General features: G+C 41.5%; 3 protein-coding genes across 3 annotated transcripts in view; all 3 read right to left on the reverse strand.

Annotated features, from left to right (window-relative positions):
* Positions 1–1860: 1860 nt before the first annotated feature.
* On the reverse strand, positions 1861–6237 carry proser2 (proline and serine rich 2). The gene is made up of 3 exons (XM_030779197.1): positions 6166–6237; positions 3616–3895; positions 1861–3380 (listed from the first exon to the last, which is right to left on the reverse strand). The coding sequence occupies exons 1-3, from the start codon at positions 6235–6237 to the stop codon at positions 1861–1863; spliced, it is 1872 nt and encodes a 623-aa protein (XP_030635057.1).
* Positions 6238–9469: 3232 nt separating this feature from the next.
* echdc3 (enoyl CoA hydratase domain containing 3) lies at positions 9470–12532 on the reverse strand. Its single transcript, XM_030779320.1, has 5 exons — positions 12381–12532; positions 11888–12009; positions 10764–10861; positions 10425–10625; positions 9470–10172 (listed from the first exon to the last, which is right to left on the reverse strand). Exons 1-5 carry the CDS (start codon positions 12512–12514, stop codon positions 9840–9842), a joined length of 888 nt encoding a protein of 295 aa, XP_030635180.1. The 5' UTR covers positions 12515–12532; the 3' UTR covers positions 9470–9839.
* Positions 12533–15549: 3017 nt separating this feature from the next.
* Positions 15550–22053, reverse strand: part of usp6nl (USP6 N-terminal like) — a 36374-nt gene continuing 29870 nt past the window's right edge. Inside the window, exons 12-15 of the mRNA XM_030779426.1 lie at positions 20699–20764; positions 20107–20206; positions 19828–19980; positions 15550–17006 (exon numbers count right to left, since the gene is read on the reverse strand). Coding sequence (XP_030635286.1) covers positions 15550–17006; positions 19828–19980; positions 20107–20206; positions 20699–20764 — 1776 coding nt within the window. The remainder of the gene's footprint in view (positions 17007–19827; positions 19981–20106; positions 20207–20698; positions 20765–22053) is intronic.

Below are 22053 nucleotides of genomic sequence, written 5' to 3' on the forward strand. Positions count from 1 at the left end.
CTTCCTTGTCCTGTGTGAAAGGGTTGAACACAGTCATGTGTTTCAAATACTTCAAAAATGTTGCTTTTTACAACAAAACCGGAGTCTGGAGAAAAAAAAAAACAAGAACAAAAAAAGGACATACAATAATCTAAGAAGCAGTCATTACACAACATACATGCTCACATGCAGTCCCTCACTCTCACCTAATCATACAAACATTTGTCTCACATAGAACACAGAGAAGCAATCTTTTACCAATTATACTAACAGCACAAGCTCATGAAGCTCAAGTCAGCACAGAGAGGGGGAAAAAATGTTTGAAATAATCTTTGAACATTCAGAATTAAAGCAGTTACAAAGCAAACAATTCAGAGAAAACTCAAGATAGTGTGAGCTGATGTTTGTTTTCTAGTTCCAACAAAACTGGAGGCTCCTCCTTCTTCCCTTAAAGTAGTAAATTCTACATTTCAGCTATCCTGTGGTTTTGTGTGGGAGGCAGTTCCATTAAACTTAAAAATATCCCAACGCCAGAATCATGGTTGGCACAACAGCCAGACTCATTCCAGCCATTTTGTTCAGAACTGGAGTCTGCTCTCTTTTCTGCAACATTAATTTACATGGCCATCATCAGGTAGAGCCAAAATGCTTGACTTTCGGTAGTTAGTGAACGTTCCTGTGGGTATTCCAGTTTGATTTGTAAGTTAATGATGCAAACAACACTTAAAAGGTGACTAAATGTAAATGAAATGTTCTTAACAGAAAAACTTTCATACCTGATGAAGTGTCAAGTTAAAAAAAAACAGATAAGAAAAGGAAGAGGGGCAATGCTCTCATAACTAAGTACATTTTTAGCTGGGAAGTCACTAGTAATGCTTTTTCCTTTTTGCAGACAAATAAAGAGTATGTTATTAAAGAGGTTCAGTAATACATAAAACTGTGAAGTTACCACGCAGTTCCTCTCTTGATGACAGCTGAATGATAATTTCCATCTATTTCCATCTTTCCATCTATTCATCCTGGATGTTTACATATACATCAGTCAATGTCACTGTAAAATGGAGGGCAAATTATATATATATATACACACACACACTCACATACATATACATATACATACATATATATTGTGTGTGTGTGAATGGCAATTTCTTAAATTATTCAGCTCTTAAAGACACACTCATCACACAGTCAACTATTTTTGATGCCACTTCTCCATGGTTATAGGAGTGTGACACTGACATTGGATAAATGTGTATGTGCACGTTTTTGTGTTAATGCCCAAATGAATATATAATGACTCCGATGACTCATTGTTTCTCTTAATCTTGGGAGGCAGATGTTTTTGAACACACTGACTGTGCAGTGTTTGTCATCTCCAATCATAACATATCTATTTTAACTACTGTATCATCAGAGTTTTAAAGCATTCTTTCCAGAACTGAGAGAAGTACTTTTAATTGTTTTATAAGAAAATAATCTCTTTCTGTAAGAGACATGTCCAAGCCAGCACAATGCCTGCTTTTCTCATGGATAATGTGAGGCCATTTTGGCTTAGTAATGACTTGGTGCTTGAATTGTGAGTCAAAAGTCACAGTATTAAACTGATTGAATAACAAAGAAAAGCGTAAAGACACACAGAAATAAGGCTAAATGTAATAAATATAGAGTGTGCAAACTGATGGAATAAAAGAGCATTTGTTTTTATAAATCTCCAACCAGCATCCTGCTCCACAGCAGCACTGAACCTTCAGTTCACCTAGTAGTTCTTGCTGTAAACCACACAACAATCTTCACTTCTCGACATGCAGATAAAAGTGCACTTTCGTGTCTGCCTGTGGGTTGAGCACTGGATGACTGGAAGGTGTATATGAGAGGGTTTTAGGAGGTATCCTTTAGGAGGCCCAGTTTTCTCAGAGCTTCTCTCCGTGCTTCATCGGTTGCTCCACGACCTGAGAACTGTACTGTAATTCCCTGAGAGCGGAATGAGGGTTTAGGCCCTAATTTTCTCCGTACCTCAGGGGAAGGTGGCGATGGCCTTTCCCTGTGAGGACTTGGGCCACTACCACGACGAAGAGGCCTTGGTGCTGGGTTAGGGGGCAGAGACGCCGGCCTGGTTCTTACGATGGTTTTGGGGGTGGGTGCATCTAAAGTGTTGGTAGCGGTTGTGGAGGCTGTGGCCGGTGTGAAAACTTTGGATTTGCCACCATAGCTGTTGAGCTCACTGGTGGAAGTTTCAGTAAGGTTGGATGTTACGGGAATTGACATACTCTCTGTTCTGTTTCTGCCATCAGGGGCGTCTGGGGAATCATTTTTAGCCACAGCGGGGATCACTACCCTGGATTTGCCACCGTAGCTGTTGGGCTGGCACTCTGTGACTTCAGACCTGGGTTGTGTAGCAATACCGGTGTGAGTTGCGAGAGAATCGTTTTTTGAAGTCCCAGCTGGAGTAACAACAATAGTTTTTCCACCATAACTGTTGAAATCACTGAAGGAGACTTCAGTGCCTGTTGGTGCTGGTGCTACAGTATGATTGTCATGATTACCAGGAGTAGGCTTTCCTTGTGAAGTTACTGAAGGCGTGACCACAATAGTTTTGCCACCATAACTGCTGAAGTTGCTGGTACCCATCTCTGTCTTACTTCCTGTGGAGGGCTCTGAAACAATGGGTTTTTCATCAGAACTACTTGTTGAACTATTGGTATCTGTTTGAATTTGGATCTGGGTTTGGGTATTTATGCTGGTGTGGATTTGGCTGTTGCTGGTTTTATCACTCTCTCTCCTGGGTCCAGGCGTGAGAGACTGTGCTCTGTCTCGTGTCAGGCCCAGTTTGGAGAGCGCCTCCATCCTGGACTTGTCAGGGGTAGGGTCTCGAAACGAGACACTGCGTGTCGGAAGTTTCCGGACACAAGCAGGTTCTCCTCCTTCCAGTGGATGGGATGAGCCCGTGAGGTTTGCTAGCATCTGTGCCCGGCGCTCCTGAGCACTCACTGCTGCCATGGCAAGAGACTGTGGGGTGTGTTCCCTGTTGTTCATCATCATGGTGATGTTACTTGGGAGACGTGTAGGCTTAGCTGAGGTTGGTGGACCTTGTTTGATGTGTTGCTCAGTGGGTGAGGTGGGACTACGAGGAGACTCAAGGCTTCGTCTGCGCTGTATAAGTACAGAGGGCAAGACGGCAGATGTTCCTGAACTGCTTACATTATGCTCGGCAATCTTGTTGGCAATGACCACTGGGGTAGGTATGGAGCCCGGTGGAGGCTGATACCCTGTGTCCTCTGCTTGGTCAGGGGGAGCAGCTGGCTGTGGTATGTTGTACTCTTGAGGAAAGTTTTCCATAGGATCCCGTTTAGCCTTTAACTCAAAGTGAGCCTCTGGAGCCACAGTCATACTCTGGAAATCTGGCAGCCAACAGAAATAAATTAGGATGAAGCATGGAAACCTCCATGACAATTGTTAGAAGCTAGTTTACTGCAATGTATAAAATACAGCATTTTAGGATGCTTTGACATCTTCTGGATAGTTTGGATCAGAGTACAATTAATTCCAACATATGGCTAGTTTGAACTTATGTGAAAGGTTATTCGGGTTCGGTACTGGTTAGTTAAGTGGTTACTGTTTGTTATTGTTCATTACCTGGTACAAGGGGCTCTGTCAGTGGCTCCCTGGGTGCAGTGAAATCAGGTGTAGAGTTGACCAAATCAATGATGTCATTCTCTTTAGGACTGGGGGACCTGGTTCCACTTGGGTCTGGATATTTTGGACTCGGTGGGAACTCCCCCTCAGGTATACTATCTCCCGAAGGTAATTTCTCCTTCTCATCCTCGAATCCCTCCTCCAGGGACTCAATGGTCTCCTCAAAGAACAGAATGCACTCTTTTTCCTCTAGGCTGAGAAACTGCAACTCATTATCCTCCTGGGGAGAGAATGTTTGATTATTCAGGCTATACAATGCAGGGATATCAAAATATTTTTTTCCATCTAAGACCACAAGATAGTATTTTGTTGTTATGGTTGACCAGGAGAAAATACCAAAATAAGAGTCATGGTAAACTACCTGAAAATTAGAATATGAATGTAACAACACACTAAAGTCAGAGGGACCAGACAGCAGATAGCCTATAATTGGTTTAGATATGTGATTGACAAGTGAGTCCTAGTTATACCAATACCTATACCTAACTCAGCTGTGTGAAGAAAAAAAAAGTTTTGTTTCTGTATTGACAAGTACAGTATCAACAATGTTTCCTTCAAAAAATACAGTTTTAAGAAGTGATTCACTCTGGGTTTCAGTTCTATGTTGACTCACAGCCTGACACAGCCCGATTAAATAAAGAGGCCTTATACAGCTTTGCCCTTCCACTGAATACACACACACACACACACACAGTGTCTACTCATCTAGCAGGCCCAAGCTAGTAGGCACAGGTGTGTGTGTGCAAGTGTGTGTGCGTGTGTGAACAGTGGGTTGCTTGTTTCCTCACCCAGGTGCCCCACCCTGCACTCTGGCACTGTCCAGTTCTGACGTAAAGAGGGGTGAGGGCTAAAATACAGTCCCAGAACAACTCACTCCACCTGGGTTCAGGTTACAGCTCTGCCTTGCTGTTCTCTAAGGTTTTGCAGAATAATATCCATCACGAACAAAAATGTATCCTCTTTATCTGACAGTGAAGTCTAACCAGAGTGCATCCACACTCACAACAGATATTTAGAGTTCATGTATTGTTTGAGCTACTTAAGCAAATATGTAGTATGTAGGACTGACAGGACTGTCTTACTTTAAAAGTGAGTGAATATTGGTCTGTGTATGTGTGTCTGAGAAAGAGTGAGAGTGAGACTGAAAGTGAGAAACAGAGAGAGGCAGAACCAGCTTTTCCTCCTGTCCATCTGCACTGAATACAGAAAGTAGCTAACTACATCTTTTTGTAATCTCATGTTACACAGACTTTGTGCTGAACACAATAGTTTTGAGTTTATCTCTTTAAATGACTGTGTAAGGGGAACAATTCCTGCTGTGAGGTTATCAAAGAGCAACCTTAGCTCTCTGTGTACACCACATGGATAAGACCAGGAGATCAAGGGGGGGGGGGGGAACAAGGGCCTGTCTTTGATCTATTTTCTCAGTATGTTGGCCACACACAACAAATTTGAGATCCTGTTTCGCCCACCCTTTGTGATAATTGTTTTATCCTCTGCGCTGCAGGGCAGAAAAGTAAGACTACCCCGACACAGGTCAAATATTCACAGCCTAGCAGCTTGCCTTGATTAAGGTAAGCCACTGGTTAAAACAAGCAAGCACGTACACACTCATGTACAGACACACAATTATATACCCGGTATCCTCCCTAAGGCTTGTCCCCTTCCTAAATACAAAGGCCTCTTGTGAGAGCCCAGAGGCTGTGTGCATGAGTATGTGCATGTGTGTGTGTGTGTGTGTATGTATGTGTATGTGTATGAGAGAGAGAGAGAGAGAGAGAGAGAGAGGGAGGGAGAGTAAGAGTTGACAAACACTCCTGGACCAATGCTCATAGTTTTCATGGCAAGTGCAGAAAAATGTGCCTCCCAGACTTGCATAACATTCCCCCATAACCACAGACAGATCCCAGTCACTAATAAGTAGAAACACAAATAAAAGGTTAATAATGTATGTCTTTGTTCTTAATGACAGGTTCATGTTAAGCATCAGTCCAAATGTCTAAGTGATATTAGCAGAATCCTGCTCACCCAATGGACTGGCTTTTTCACACAAAAGTGTCAGAGAATCTCTAAATTATAGACTGATTATTGTAGAATTACTATTGATTATAGAGGACTTAGCGTGCTCTGACACACACACACACACACACACACACACACTCACACACACACACACACTCACACACACTCACACATCTACAAATCCACACCCTACTGAAACCAGACTGAGCACAATGGGGCCTCCTGTCCTGCTTGAAGCAGAAAGAACTGCAGTTTGACTGGTTCTGCTCTCCTTCTCTCAAGTGCTGTGTGTGCATGTGTGTGCATTTGAAATATTTTTGACCTTGGTTCACATGTGTATTTGTACATATGCACAAAGCATCATTCTGTACACTTACTGATATATCTGCCTGAATATATCACATGTAGCAGGCTTTAAAAGGAAAAAAACCCCAAAATTATCAAACACGTAATTCCTGACATACTCACCGAGTGTCTAGCATCATGAGCTCCATTGACCCCATAGTGGAGGTGTGGGTTGTTTTGCACATGAATATCCATGGTTACAGGATCGAGAGCACTGTGCCCAGTGGGCATCTCTTAGAGGTGAGGGTGAGGGGTGAAGGGAAAGTGGCTTAACATCCTCTTCCAGCCAACATAGCCACCTTACTCCACTGTATCCAGCATAAATGTCTGAAAAGATGTCAAACACCAGCTCTTCAGGGTATGTACAATCACTGTTTTTTGTTTGTTTGTTTGTTTTTTAGATGTTTTGTGTCACTGAAATGCTTAACACTCAGAATGAGGACTAGCTCAGCATCCCCCGTTTTACCCAAGAGTGAGTGATAAATTGCTTAATTCGCTATTAAGGGGTGATATACCTCATACGCTCATAAGACTTGTAGTAGAGTACAGCAGTGAAGCTGACAAATACTGAGCGTGAGATTATCTTTATTTCTTTCAAATGAGTGTGAGTAAATTGACAGCATTGAGTTGCCTCGCTTACTAACGGCACATCACCTCAATCGAAAACCACCTAGCAAAACGGCACCAAACACTTCACACTTAGTCACACACTACACTTATGAAAGAGTAGTGTGTGACTAAGGCGTTTGGTTCTGACATTCCAAAGCTTAATCGCTAATGATAAAATGATTATAGTTATGATCAGTGCAGCATACACAATAGTAGCATATATACGTTTGCTTATTTCGGAAAGACGTCAATAAGGGTTTGGTAACATTATTATAAAGTTTCACACCAGTGGTTAGACAAGTTTTTCCAGATGTTATCAAACTAGGTACTCCACAATCCTTTCCCATCAAGTCATTTAAGTAAACTTCTTAAGAGCGCACGTTTAAAGTGACGTGTTGAGGTGACATCCGATGTGACTTAAGTAAACGATCACTGATCACACACGTAACACCAAAAATAAAACAAAGCGAAATAAAATAAAATAAAAATTCAAGATCATTGTTATAGCTATCATCATCATCACCATCACCATCAGCAGCAGCAGCAGCAGCATCAAACAAAGAATTTATACCAGAAGTATCTAAATAAATACAAAATATTGCAGAACTCACATTCGATTAATCTACGAATAATGTGGAGTATTCAGTCGTGCGGTTAATATATAGTAGAACAAGTGTTCGAAAACCAATTATATAAATACATTTACCAGTGTACGACGCGGATTCTCATAACGTAAAGGATCTGAAATTATTAAAACGACAACGGCAGAAAAGAATTCTTACCCGCTGAAAAGAGGTGAAGCGAAATGTCACACAAAGTAATGGGTTATATAAACACAAAAAAGGAAAAATCCTAGGATCTGACTGTAGAAAGTACTTGAGAAAACAGCGAAACAGAAATCGTCTTGTATCCAACTTAAAACTGACTCTGAACAACCTCTGTGGGTTGATGGAGGGGAACTCACCGTGCGTAAAGTGGCAAATCCCGTTTTCCAAGCGCGCGTCACCGCCGGTGCTCCTCCCTTTTCCAATCAGGTATCGGGCAAGGTGACTTACCTTTACTATATATTTGTGAAAAAACTGTTTTATATGTAGTACAATTAAACTCAAGCGGATAATATGGAACCATACACTCTAAAAGTCACGGCCATTGCCGTCTCGGGCGAACTTCGTGTTCACGCAAGCTTCATCCTTCAGGTGAACACATCTTGTCCCACCTTCAACTGCAGCCACAATCACAATGAAACTATCATTGTCATATTACACCTGCTTTTATAAAAGGTAGTGACGTTGGTCATTTTTCCGCTTGGAGTACGATACTGGCGTAAAGTAAACGAACCAGCTCAGCGCGTAATAGAAGTTTTGTAACCAACCTGTAGTTTTGGATTTTTTCTTATTTTCAGATATGTGCTTTCATGACCTCATTGAAATCTGTATTTTCCGGTCAGATGACATCTGTGGTATTCCAGAGGAGCCTGTTTGATGGCTGGGACCATAGTTGGGAGGGCTGCATTGTACTCTTAGTAATTCTCCAAGTATGCAGTGCAAAAACACAGGTCACATCCAGGTTAATTTTTTACCTTCCACCCCCCCCCCAAAAAAGAGGTGATAATAGTAAAAATGTACCAAGAACATACATGTTTTTATTGGTAATACCTCCCTCTGCATCCCTACCAATCCCTGCTCAGACAAGCACTCAAACTTCAAACTAACAGATACATTCATTTGGAAACTGGGCTGTTAAGCAGTCATACAAGTAGCTGTGTGCTTTTAGAATAGGGGGAAGACACAAAGCAAATAACTAGTAAATTTGTAAAAGGCACAAAAATCCCAAATACTAAAGAATGGCTTCATTACCAATTATTATTGCCACAATAGTTCTTTCCATTACTTCATTACTATGACTAACAATTGACAGTTCAAAAAGTAATGTCACACCAAACCTGCTGAAAAAAGAAAATGTTGGAGGGTAAAACGGGAATGTGCTATAGTGTAATAATGTTTATGTAGCAAACTGAGGGACTGACATACACACACTTCTCTTTCTTTAAACATTTACAGAAAGTCTCAGCCCCATGACCTTCCTCTGACCTCTAAATTATCAATAGCCTATAAATCCATTCCATTAGCTTCTCTCAATTCACTACAATATTTTTCCGTATTATTTTGATTCCATAAATCAAGGATCTGGTTATCAGTTGATCCACTGAACCAGGTGTGTTGGTGCTGGACTGAACTAACATTCAGGGCATAGGGACACAGAAAGAATACAGACAGAAAAAAACCCCACAAACTTGACTACACTGCATTGGAAATGACATTCTTTAACTGAATTTATCAAGCTTAGTGCCTCCACAAATCCTGCACTGATACTTACTAAAGAGTACGGAATTATGTATGAATACAGTTGTATCTCATTGTGATCAGAAATTATCGAGCTTTGAGAGTTTTTTTTCTCCCTCAGCGACCAAGTTCCACCTGGTGGACATCAAATAGAACGACACTGGGATCCAGTCTGAATTGCTCTAAATCAGGGATCTTAAGACCTGGACTTCTGATGTTCTTTGACCTCAGCTCATAGTCAGAGGCTGAATTTTACCCAGGAAACAGATGTGTATATTCCTAAGCAGATCAGAGACATAAAGCAGTTAACAGAAACAAAACCCAGAGTCTAGACTTGAAGTCCTGAGAGCAGCACCTTAGTTCAAAAGCATGTTCTTGTATCTTTGCCTCATTTTGTTTGTTTATATCCTCATCTATACAATGTTTCTCAATACTGCATGTCCTGTGGTGTAGGAAAAACACTACTATTAAGAAAGCCCTGTGATGAGCGATTTATTCCAAAAACATTTGAAGGTACATAAAAATCTCTAGGTAACTTTTTTGTCGATTGTTGATTATATCAACTGAACGTCTCCCACAGCCCAGTGACAGTGCCCTTGAATATCAGGCAAATCCACACACAGCTCTCCAAAGACCTCACAGTTTTACTGATTTAGAGAAAATCACAGGTTATGTGTGTGTTTGTGTGACTGAGTGAGTGAAGAGTTTACGGTACTTCCAAAGTTTAGTATTACAGTATGTTTCACCATCCTTAGATGATACAGCTCTCAGGTGACTGTTTATTGAAGTGATCATTAAAGAGGCACAGTGTTCATTTAGGCAAGTACCATCAGCTGTTCATAGGAATTACTCATGGGCTTTCTCTGAGCTGTTTGTCCACACAGGCCTCCGTTTTTCCAGGAATGCACGGATTCCCTCTTGCCCGTCTCGAAGAGCAAGGTTATCCACCATGACCTTGGAGGCGGTGGCGTAAGCGGCATCCCGACCCTGCGCCATCTGTCTGTGGAATGTGGCTTTGCCCAGGGCTACCACGGGCCGGCTAGACTCGCACACACGCTGAGCGATGGCCAGAGTTTCCTCTTCCAACCTATCCTCACTCACCACTTTACTAACCAGTCCGTGAAGCAGTGCATCCTGGGCCGAGATTGGCTGGCCCGTGAACAACATCTCCATGGCAACCTGAGATGGAAAGAAGAAACAGAGGAGAAGAACTGAAAAAGAGGGGAAAAAACGGTGACATTCTTGTTTGCAGTTTCATTTGAAGGCTTTTACTCTGCTTTAGTGAATTTTTTTTCTTCTGTGAAATGTAACGTTGAGCCTTTCAATATGAAACCACACTACTTCACATTCATGCTTTATCTCTGACACCTATATCTGTCCTCAAGTTTCCACACTCCTCTAGCTCTGCGTCCTCTGCCTGGGATGACTCACCTTCTTTGGCACAGCTCTACCAATGGCCACCCCTGGCGTGGAACAGAACAGACCAATGTTCACTCCTGGGGTCGCAAAGGTAGATTTCTCTGATGCAACAGCAATGTCACAACTGGCAACCAGCTGGCACCCTGCTGCTGTCGCAACACCATTCACCATGGCGATTACAGGCACTGGGACATCCTGGATCAAGGTCATTACCTTGAGGGAAAAAAAACAGATCATGATGTTGGCAGAATGTTAGTGTCATGGGTATATAGAGCAATCTGAGGAAGCCCTGGTATGGGGAACTCAGAGCTACAGTGAAAGGTAAGTTCTGACAAGTGATTTCTGCATCACCTCTGAGCAAGTCTGAAAGACCCTGGTGTGGTATTCTCTACCCTGGTCTGAGGTCAGCTCCTTAAGGTCATGACCTGAAGAGAACACTGGGCCCCTTGCTGAACCAGAGAGAGAGAGAAAGAGAGAGAGAGAGAGAGGTGGACAAAAAATATTCAGGCCCAGCTGTACAGGCTTGAATAGATAAGGAGAAGGAAATGGGTAGGGTTTGATGAAAATCAGCATCACGTTTTGCTCAGGGGATCTGGATTCATTAAAAGGTAAAGTTTAAGTGAAGGATGACAATGAGAATTCCCTACTCAGGCTTTTCCATCTGGCAAAGCTACAGGTTAAAGTTACAGCAGACTCTATAGCTCTTTTCCATTTTGAACAAAAAGCATTAACCAAAGTGTTGGCCTTGAGGCTGGGAAAACATATTTCAAATGATACATCCTAACCAAACTGGGTTTAACCCTGGTAGGTTTTCATTTTGTTATGGGTGCCTTCTTATTAACATCCTTTACGCAGGCCAAAAGGGCAGGGTACCACAGCAGCCATCGTCTCTCTGCATGCCCAGAAAGCATCTGATCAGATAGAATGGCCATACAGGTTTGAGATGCTTAAACATTTTGGTTTTATTTTGCCTAATTTATATTTATACTGAATGCTCTGTTTACACCCTGCATCCTGTCTGCTGACTAATGCTGATAGGCTCACAGGGCGGTCTTTTCTCTCCCCTTCTCTTTGACATTGCTCTAGAGCTATTAGCAACAGCAGTCAGGAGCCATCCACCTATTTATATGATCATATTGGGAAATGCTTGAAAGTCTTGTGAACCTATATGCTGATGATCTGTATGTATGTTTCTCTGACCTTTCTGTTTCTGACTTACTCAACTAACTTACTCAACTACTCTGAGTCATTTAGCAAACTTCCGTGGTACAGCATCAAGTGGAGCAAAAATATATTCATGCTCCATTATGTCTCTCTCGAGGGAAAACTCCACAATTTGCAACTAAACCTTGGTCTGTAACTTGGTAGTTATCAAGGAAAATTATAGATATAGACCAGACAGAAAACCTTGTGCTTAAATGATTAATATACAGTGAAAAATGCTGATATTTAGATAATGACCATGACTCCAGTACCCGATATGATGATCACTCGTAGGTCATCTCTGTCCAGGTCAGTCAGTATGTTCTCTCGCAGCGAGGTCAGCATGGGCAAAGAGAGTGCATTTCTCTTCTTTGGGTTATTCAGAATGATCCTCCTAAAATTACAGGTCGTTCACAGTTTGAAAACATGTTAAATTATTCTCTGTAATATTTGCAACTGGCTGATGTAACATCTCCCTAACATGTGCCCCCAGAAGGACTCGAACAAAATAAAGTAAGTGTTTATAACACTGCTGAAACAATATTTATGTATGTTTATCTCTGTACGTTGCTTTCAGAGACTACGTCAGTATAGCCTTCCAAGTAACGGATGAGGCGGTCAGAGAGGGTAAGATGAGCCCCTGATATACAACGAATAAAAAAAAAAAGCTTAATAAGCAAATTATTATTAGCAAGGCCAGACTTTTTACAAATTTTTCGTTATTGACAACTTTATCTCGATTTTCTTCTAAGCTCCTGCACGAACCTTATTCCGTTTTCTTGCTCCCGTATGGTCAATGACTGAGTTTCCTTGCTGAAGTTACGAGTCCACTGCGGACCCCCCGCGTTCAGTCTGTAGCAACAGAAACGGGCGACCCTGTAACCCAAACTTTGTGCCATATTTTCATCGCTCTCTGTCCTCTCACTGAACACCAGCGAAGAAGGGAAACGTCATGTGGAATAAACCTAGTTCTCCTAGCGCCACCTATCCCTGTGTAAAATGCAGTGTAGTGAATTTGCCTTTTTCCACTAGAGGGCGACGTCTTTCATTGTTAGCCCACCAAAGGGGTGAGATTTGAACACCTATTTCTAAATGAGGTTTATTGGCAAATGATATCAGAATTCTTTCTACCAACACATTTTAGCAAATATGAAAATATGATATTGTAATAATATTTCGTCGCATCTGATACATTCACTGGATTTATTTATGTATTATTTACGCAAACTCGGCTTGGAAGTACTTTTCCATAAAGTATATATAAGCTCCGCCAAAGAGGCTTTTTTAATATTGTTTCAAACTAAACTTACAGTATACACACGTATATATGTCTATCTTATGGGAGATCAAAGATCAGAGTCAGTTACTGTAGTCTTCACCTGCATATCATATGGATATCAAATGATGAGCATTCAAATTAGCATGGGGCTGACGAAGTGATGTGACTGCAGGCATCACCAGGCATAAGACTTCATCAAGTTCACAGTTTGAACAGAAGAATATCAGGCATGATACTACTTGAGCCATATACATAAATATATAGAATTTGGTATGACATTATTGAAGGAGCTGAACTATAATGATTAATAAGTGTGGAAATACTGCTGGGGAAAGCTGGTAGTGAAGTGGACAGGACACATCAGTATAGAGTCAGAAGAGTGAGTCTTGTGTCATTTCATTGATCATGACAGTAGTGTTTTGTGCCTGACTGGAATGTATCACACTGTAATTGTACATACACTGTGTGTAATCACAGCTGAGTCTGGCCAGGATTGACATAACTGACTCTTCATGGGAAGGCATCTCAAATCATAGGGTCTGTAATTTACATAGATATATGTCTGACCACATAGTCTTCTGCTGTACAGTTCTGTGACTACACCGTGTTAGGACAGCACTGACTTTGGAGGAAGGTCATAAATCAACTGTGATTAATACAAACCCAGATGACATTAGTTGACAAACCTACAGGTTTCAACCCATTTTACTATTTATTTCATACAAAAGTTTTATTCTTGTGAAGAGTGTAAATAATTTGGAGGTTGCAGTGCGTGCTGTCCACAAACATAAAAAGAAACTCATAAACTCTCATCAGCCCAGTTTGTTTTATTGGAGAAGGTGGCATTGATCACTTAGTCACTGAAAAAAAGGAGTATGAGCTCAGAACAGCTCAAACACCCTCCACTATATTGTTGGGAAATATGAAATACAGTATCAAAGTGAAGCACATGTCATCACAGGTCTGTAGAAAGAGGAAAATAAGGAATAAGAGCTAAAAACAACATGTTTGCATTTAAAGAAAAGAGGATGGAATAACTGAATGTGTTAAGTGTGCGTGAAGCTATGAATAAAATGGAATGTCCATTAATGGTGTATCTTTGTGTGTAACTGAAATTACTGATGGAATAACAGCATATGCAAAGTCACAGATGCATATCTATATGTCTGGAATGATTTAATGTTTAATTTGATGTGGAAACAGGGAGTGTGTGGTATTATGGAAAAAAAATATGGGATATGTTTGAGTTATGATGCTTCAGTTGTCAGGGTGTGGTGAGCACATCTGGTTTTTTTTTTTTACTTCATGCCTCAGTAAAATAGGAAAAAAATAAAGAAAAATCCACAACAAATAAAGTCAAATGAAGTCAAAATGATAACACAATGGTATAAGTAACATGGTCCCATATGTGTGCACAAATATATCCATGTTAGACGGGCCTAATCCACAGCTTCACAGAGTTCATTTCATATTCTAATTTAACAAAGGACAGCACCGCACTGTCATTCATAATAAGGTGCACTTTCTCACAACATCTGCCTGATTCATAATTCATAGGTAAATGTGTTTCATGAATGAGACTTTTACTTTCAAAATGGCAAAGGTTAATTCTCTTTTAAAATGTTAAATAGTTACTGGAAGTCGTCAACTCAAATAAGCCTTAGTTTCCATTTTATGGTACAAGTCTGGATGGAAAAGAAAGGTCTGCATTTTAAGTGTAATGCCAAATTGAAAAGAAAAGAAAAGAAAAAAACAGAACAACCCAAAATTAGCTGCTACCAGACTGAGAAATCAAACCCCTTTAGAACTGACATGGAATGACTTGCTGCCAGGCTGGACACAAAGTAAGATAAAAAATAATATATCTCTCTATATATCTGTATATGTACTTAAGACTCAAAATTTCCCTCGTTTTAAGATTTAAATCTATGCAGGCGCCTTAAAGTTGAACCAGTGATCATTTTCATGGTTCCAATATTTCATAACTGAGTATATTTTTATTACTTCTCTTTGAAAAAATAATATGATGTTCACAAGCATATAATATATACTGACCTCTAGGGTGTGGGTTGTTTCTATACATGTGTGTATATATATATATATATACACACACACACACACGGTATATGTTGTTTATACATATACAAATATGAAACAAACCCCATTAAAAAATAAAGATGAAAAAATTGTAAACCATTGAGATTTTCATGCCAGGACAAATTCTCTGTGCCATCAATATGAAAGTTTAAATAACTCCATTAATTAACCAAAATCATTTTCTGTACATTTTAAATTCTAAAAGATCGATTGTTAACATCCGGTTAATAATTATTTGAACAATAAAAATAAAAAAAGACAAAACTCTTCAGTCAGTCTTTGACGTTATCACTATAAATGTCTGAAGCTGGTAGGTCCTGCCATGTCGATACAGTAAAACTTTAAGTATAGACACACATGAAACACAAACAAACAAAGAAGGACAAAACAAAAATAAACCAAAACAACAAAACAAAACAAAACAAAACAAAACAAAACAAAACAAAACAAAACAAAACAAAACAAAACAAAACAAAACAAAACAACAACTCTGCCTTTCTTTAGCCTCTGTTTAGTCAAAGTTTTTTTGTTTCAGTCTCATCTTTCTCTGTGTGTTTCTCAGAGCAGCATAGACTCCTGCATGGCAAAGGCCTCTGAGGCGTGTCTGTAGTGTGGTGCTCCAAAAAGTGGAGGGAGAGGTTGTCTGCTGCCAGGCTGTTCTGGGTAGGTGCCTCGAATGTGTAGAACAGCGTCAAGGTGTCCAGAAGATGGGAAAGTGAACTGCTGCACCGGTGACATCTGAGCCTTCTGGAAGCTTGGTGAGCGGGGAAAACCACCTGGAGAACGTGGGGGCCCACCCTCCATCTCCCGCATCCACCCCTGCCCCTCCAGCTCCCCTCGTCTGTGGCCCTGATACTGATACTCGGTGGGGGGGTAGACGGACCCTGTGAGGCGAGTGGGTTGTCTGTGATGGTGCTCACTGGTTCTGGTACTGTTCAGTTCTGCTGGAGCGATATTGAGTGGAGGACCGGGGACGTGTTGGCGTCGGTAGGTGCCGTAGGTGTTGTTCATGAAGGTTTTTTCGGGCGAGCGGTTTGAGGGAGTACGTGTTGTGGTTGCGTACTCCCGCTCCGAATACAGTCTCTCATCTGGCCGTGGTTCCAAACCATAGGACGTTGTCCCCCTGACCATGCCAGGGGGGTAGTGAACTGGGGCGTGATGGTCTGGGGCCAGTGGCGGCATGCTGTGTTTGGGCTGTCTGAAGGGTGGAACTCCGAGGCCACCACTGGGGGGCCGCGTAGGGCTAGCTTGCCATGTAGGAGGTATTGCATAGGGGCGAGAGAAGGGGTGAGACGGTGGCCGCTCTGGTTCCACAACCTCCATGAAGTCGCCATCTGGGCCAGGGACATTATCATACTGTGATGCGTTAGAGGCGCGGTTCGATCCCGGGACGAAACCTCGAGAACGAGGCCGGCGGAGTTGCTCACCCTCTTCTGGAGTTGCGAGACCAGAGGAAGGCAAAGAAACCCCGCTCAGCTGGCTCTCCCTCATAGCTGCAGCTTTAGCCTCTTCCAGCTTTATTTCTGAGGGTTTGAACCAGAGCGGAGCGATATCCCGCCTCGAGCTAGAGCCTGCATTGGAGTTATGGTTGGCCACCGCATGGTTCTGTACATGCAGCTTCTCACCATCTGTAGTGCTGGAGTTGGGTACAGGGGCAGGGGATGTCACCCGCTCTGTATGGGGTGCTTTTTGGGTCTCTGGTCCCTTGCCCTCCCGTCTCTGGTTCTTACCAGGTCGGAGCAGCTTCTCCAGGGAGTCACGGCGGGCGCGACTGGGCGGCCTGCTCTCCTTGTGCTGGTCAGGTGAGCTGGTTGCTGTCCCATCTGCTTTATCCACTGTGCCAGCTTCCACTGACTTAACCACACTTTGTGCCACCGGACTTGACTCCTGAGGGGGCTGCTCATCTCCCATCTGCCCTCCAGACATCTGCCCATTGGCCACATGATTGGCAGCTCCTGCTGTTGGCTCAGGGGGAAGCTGACCCAAAGGTTTCTTTGGAAACTCATCTTCCTTACCTGCACAGGTAGAGACAACAGAATCCAATCAGGGCAGAGAAACAAAACTGGGTGATTTCTACAGATATAGAACAAGTTCTGTGGAATGTCAACAAAAATTTAACTTCACAGTCATGCAACACGTCCTATAGAGGGGGAAAAAAAACAAAAACAAATCAAGACAAGAGTTGCATTTCAAACACATATGGAACCATTGCAGGCTCCAAATCAAAGACAGAACTGGCTGAAGGTGGGAACGTGATGTGCTAAAACAAGTATTTCAAATCTGATAATACATGAAAAATTCATGATCACAAGACTGATGAGCCACAATGTCTGACAGGTCATCTAAACAGAACTGACAGAGTGCTTTTGTGTCTGTATATATTTTTGACGTGTGTTTATTTAAGAGACAGAGCGGGGGGGGGGGGGGTCAGATTAGAGGAAAGAAAAGAAGATCAACGCGAGGCACAAATACCGATGGCCATGGTGTGTGCATGGGAGCAGAAACGTTACACACACACACAGTGAACAGAGATCACTGACACACAAGGAGTGCTGATGGACACAGGAAGTGATTAGTGTGCACTGGCCCAAGTCACAGGGGGTTGGACGGAATTCCGATAATGTTTAATCCTCACACACTTACACTCATTAATCTAAAAATGTATCATTTCAGTTTAAGCAAAAGCATAAAGGTATCTTTTTGGACCTGTGCAAAAAATGTGTAGCAGTCTATTTCTCTCTCCTATTGCATTGTGAGATCTACTGCCTTAGTGAAAGCCTACACTAATGCATATTTGTTGAATTTTTTTTTTCTAATGAAGCTAAAGTTCAGTTCATACAAACAAAGCTATATGGACAACATTTAACAATATTCCTTGTAATGTCATCTTAAATCAAATATAAAATCATAGTACTCATAGTTGACTAGAGGAAGATGACTTGTACATGCACAACATCATATATTTTTGAAGAGACAGGGAGTATGTCTTTTTCATAGACTAAGTGCTGCTGAATTTGATCATAGTGCTCATGCTGAGACTTCATATGGTTGATTCTAGCCATTTCAGATGGTCTTGCTTACATGTTCTGCATGTTTTTGTCTATTTATTGCAGTTAATAACTAGCAACAGATATTTGGCTCTAAGCAAATGTAGACATGGGAATTTCTTTCATGTGCAAATGACAAACATAACCAGTCTCATTTACACATTTTCAAAAACACTAAGAAAGAGGCTTTAAACTGAAAAGCATTTCTGAGGTAGTGACATTAAGTCATTGGGTGTGGCACTCAAATCTGTGTACATCTGACTACACAGTCATGTGACTGCTGGTATACAGGATTTAACAAGTCCTCATCCATGATGTCAGAGTACAGTCACAGCCCAAAGTATTAATCAAGACAGTCCTTAGAGAAGTTAGACGGTTAGACAGCCACCAATGTTCGATAAGATGTAGCCTGTGAGTTCAGTTAATGTTTTTCTGTATCTTTGAGCATAGAGGTCACAAAGCCTAACATAGTGTCACTACAAAGGTGTTTCCCTTTCATGTTAGAGCATGTTTGCTGAATCTTAGTAACTTCAGCTGCTTTATACCCAACAATACTCACAACTACCATGGGATGTTAAGATGAACTAAGATGAACTACTGTTTTAAAAAGTACAAGATCTCATTTAAATTTCAGTTTCGCAGAGGGGCCATTAAAACAGTGCCTCCACACTGAGACAGAGATAATTATCCTGTCAACTAAAAAAACAGTCAAAAATAGACCCAGCCATGAGCTGCCACACACACACACACACAAAATCACACACATTTCATCAATTGGTTATTCACTTTCATTTTCCTGTCTCCATCTTTCCATTTAAATCACACACTAATTGCAAAGAGTGCTTTAATGTGAAGAGCCTGAATTCTCGAGACATCCCCATGCAAATGAGAAGGCTTCCAGTCTGTTATCTATGCACAGTTCCTTTCCTAAATACATCCAACCAACGCATAGCTAATGCTCACAAACATTTCTGATCTCTCCGACTACACAGCAGTGAGCTGGCGGTTGTTAGAGAACCGGGGCTGCGGGACAGACAGGGAAACAAACAGAAGAGGAGAAGTAAGGAGGGAGGCGAGACAGACGGACGAATGATTGACAGATACAGCAGTCAGGGATTTTGCCCACCGGTTGTTTCTGTAGGAGGGGGGACGGGCCCCTTTCCCAGACCCACTAGTGTAGGCTGGAGCCATGTGTGGGGCGAGAGGGAGAGAATGCAGATTCAGCAAAACAGATTAGATATAGAACACAATGTAGTTAGGGACTGTATGTATTTGAGTAAGAGTAGTGCATGAGGGAGAGAGAGAGAGTGTGTGAGTGTGTGTGTGTGTGTGTGTGTGTGTGTGTGTGTGTGTGTGTGAGAGAGAGAGAGAGAGAGAGAGAGAGAGAGAGAGAAAAAGAGAAAGAGTGAGAGAGATACTAAAGCAGTATAGAATGTGCAACTAAGTCAGGGACACATCAAAACACTGAATGTGAAGCTAATACGTTTAATGTGTTAGTGTGTGCGCGTGTGTTTGAGAGAGAGAGAGAGAGAGACAGAAAGAGAGATAGATAGATAGATAGATAGATAGATAGATAGATAGATAGATAGATAGATAGATAGATAGATAGATAGATAGATAGATAGATAGATAGATAGATAGATAGATAGATAGATAGATAGAGAGAAACAAAGCAAGTGCAAATCTTTGGGGAACTTGGTGCAAAGCAGTATATGTACTAGAATTTAATTTTAATGTGTCTTGTGTGTATGGGTAATGTTTTCTTTGTGATTTTTAGTTTGGACACTACCTGGGGGTGGAAGCTCCAGTTTTGCGCGTCGGAGTTCAGACATGGAATTCTGCAGCTGTTCAATGACAAAGTCATCGTCAAAGAAGAAATCTTTTGACAGAGTGACCTGCAGGAACTCCACCAGCTCCTCCATAGACAACTTCAACAGGGTCTCTGCACACACACACAGATACATAGACACACACACACACACACACACACACAATTAAAGTCTTGGATAAGGCAGACCCAATTTCGCCATAAAATGTAGAGAAATACATGAATGTGAGGGGAGTTTACTTTTGTGGAGTTTGAGTACTGTGTAGGACATTGCAGTCAGGACACGCTCTCCTTCCAGAATGTAAATGTCCCAGATCCTTAGAGTCAGAGTGAACGGAGTCTAATGACCAGAGTCAAACACACACATTTATTCCCACATTCATCTTACAGAAACACTCACTACTGACACTAAGCAGAGTGATTTTTCTTTGCACTGATCTTCCAAAGGCTTTTTTTTTTTTTTACATGGTTTAACTCATTTAGCCATGAGCTGAACTGCATCTCACTTATTGGACACATGATATGATTAAACAAGACGTTTCCCACTGTGGTGTGTTAAAATCCACAGTTTGGTTAGTTTATTCAAACAGTGAACGAGTGTTTTCAATCTTTGGCTCACACACACACACACACACACACACATCCAAAAAAATAAATCTGGTATTCTGGCATGACAACAAGCAAATGACCTTTGAAGCAAATACATGCTTTCAGTGACCGAGCCTCACTCAGATAGTTAAGTAGCATTGTAAGTTGAGTGCTGCTGGTAAAAGTTGAGTAATTGCACACTGCTGGTTTTTTATTCACTGGGAGAAGATTATGCAGAACTCACCCTGTCCAGGAAACACTGGAAGAACCATTTCATGGTGTAAAGGCTTGTGAGGACCTCTTGCTTGTCCTGAAGAGGGTAGCATAGAGACATTCAGCACACATACTACAAAGGCAAGGGCTTTGTAACCACTCAGTTCATCCACATCTGTGACTAAGTAAATATGCATTTGACTTTTAAATCTACTGAGATCATGTGATTACCAAGCACTGTGTATGTTTGTTGTTTACATACGCCATTAGTTTTTATACCCCCTGTTTGTCAACTTCATACACAATGGGGACATTCCTCCCCTCCCCCCCCCCACACACACTCACACTCACACTCACACACACACACACACACACACAGCTTGGCGTCACAGGGACATTGCTGCATTCTCTTCCTCTTTCATCTAATTTTTACTGGCCTTTAATCTCCTAACATCAAAGCCCCCTACCCAACCCTACCCTTCCTCTCTCTCTCTCTTTCACACACACACACACACACACACACACACACACACACTGAGTTAATGGTTCATTTATACATCAATCAGTCTGTTTACTTATTTATGTCTCTATTCATTAATTAATGTGTTGATTGGTGTTTATTTATGTAGGTATTTGTTTAACACTGCCTAACTTGTGACATGATTGTAATGATGTACCAATGGGCTCAAATAAGAAAAGCAAATTCAGGCACATTCACAAATGCTCTCTGTCATAGTTCATACTTCACCAGTTCATCATTTTTAGCAGTGAGAATAATAATACAAGTTAAGAGCCCATTATCACTATTTACAGTCTCAAAGGGCTTTACATGTCCACAACAAAGTTAAATCAAAATTATATTATCCACAGGTCACAGACAATAGATAAGTCTTTAGTTTAGTTTTAAAGGTATGAAGAGAGTTTGCCTCCCTAATTTCTGTAGGTAAACCATTCCAGAGAGAGGGAGAGCGGTAGGAAAAGGCTCGCTAGCCAGCGGACTTCTTTTTAACACCTGGAACGATTAATAGTCCAGAATCTTGAGAGCGCAGGGTGCGAGGTGGGTTATAGGTAGGCTGGCGCAAGCCCATGTAGAATTCTATATGTCAACAAGAGGACCTTAAAATCTGCCCTTGCATGAATTGGGAGCCAATGAAGGGAAGCCAGGACAGGTGTACTGTGGTCAAGCTTTCTTATTCTGGAAAGGATTCTGGCAGCAGTATTCTGGACTAGCTGAAGACTGTTGGTACTAGAGGCAGGCAGTCCAGAGTACAGAACACTGCAGTGAAATAATGTAATTTTTTTTCTTACTGTAGCTGATGGTATGCAAGACTTGCATTTTGGAAAAGGACTTTCATTTAAGAGAGAATCTATTACCTTGAACACTGA

The sequence above is a fragment of the Chanos chanos genome, chromosome 1 (assembly GCF_902362185.1).
Source record: "Chanos chanos chromosome 1, fChaCha1.1, whole genome shotgun sequence".
Lineage (NCBI taxonomy): Eukaryota > Metazoa > Chordata > Actinopteri > Gonorynchiformes > Chanidae > Chanos > Chanos chanos.

Excerpts from the sequence above, each read along its gene's own strand:
- proser2 (XM_030779197.1), bottom strand. The coding sequence starts at position 6,237 with ATGGATATTCATGTGCAAAACAACCCACACCTCCACTATGGGGTCAAT. Across the intron at positions 3,896-6,165 it reads CTCATGATGCTAGACACTCG|GAGGATAATGAGTTGCAGTT; the intron begins GTGAGTATGTCA and ends TTCTCTCCCCAG. Across the intron at positions 3,381-3,615 it reads GACAGAGCCCCTTGTACCAG|ATTTCCAGAGTATGACTGTG; the intron begins GTAATGAACAAT and ends GTTGGCTGCCAG.
- echdc3 (XM_030779320.1), bottom strand. The coding sequence starts at position 12,514 with ATGGCACAAAGTTTGGGTTACAGGGTCGCCCGTTTCTGTTGCTACAGA. Across the intron at positions 10,626-10,763 it reads TCTTTCAGACTTGCTCAGAG|GTAATGACCTTGATCCAGGA; the intron begins GTGATGCAGAAA and ends TTTTCCCTCAAG. Across the intron at positions 10,173-10,424 it reads GTAGAGCTGTGCCAAAGAAG|GTTGCCATGGAGATGTTGTT; the intron begins GTGAGTCATCCC and ends TTTCCATCTCAG.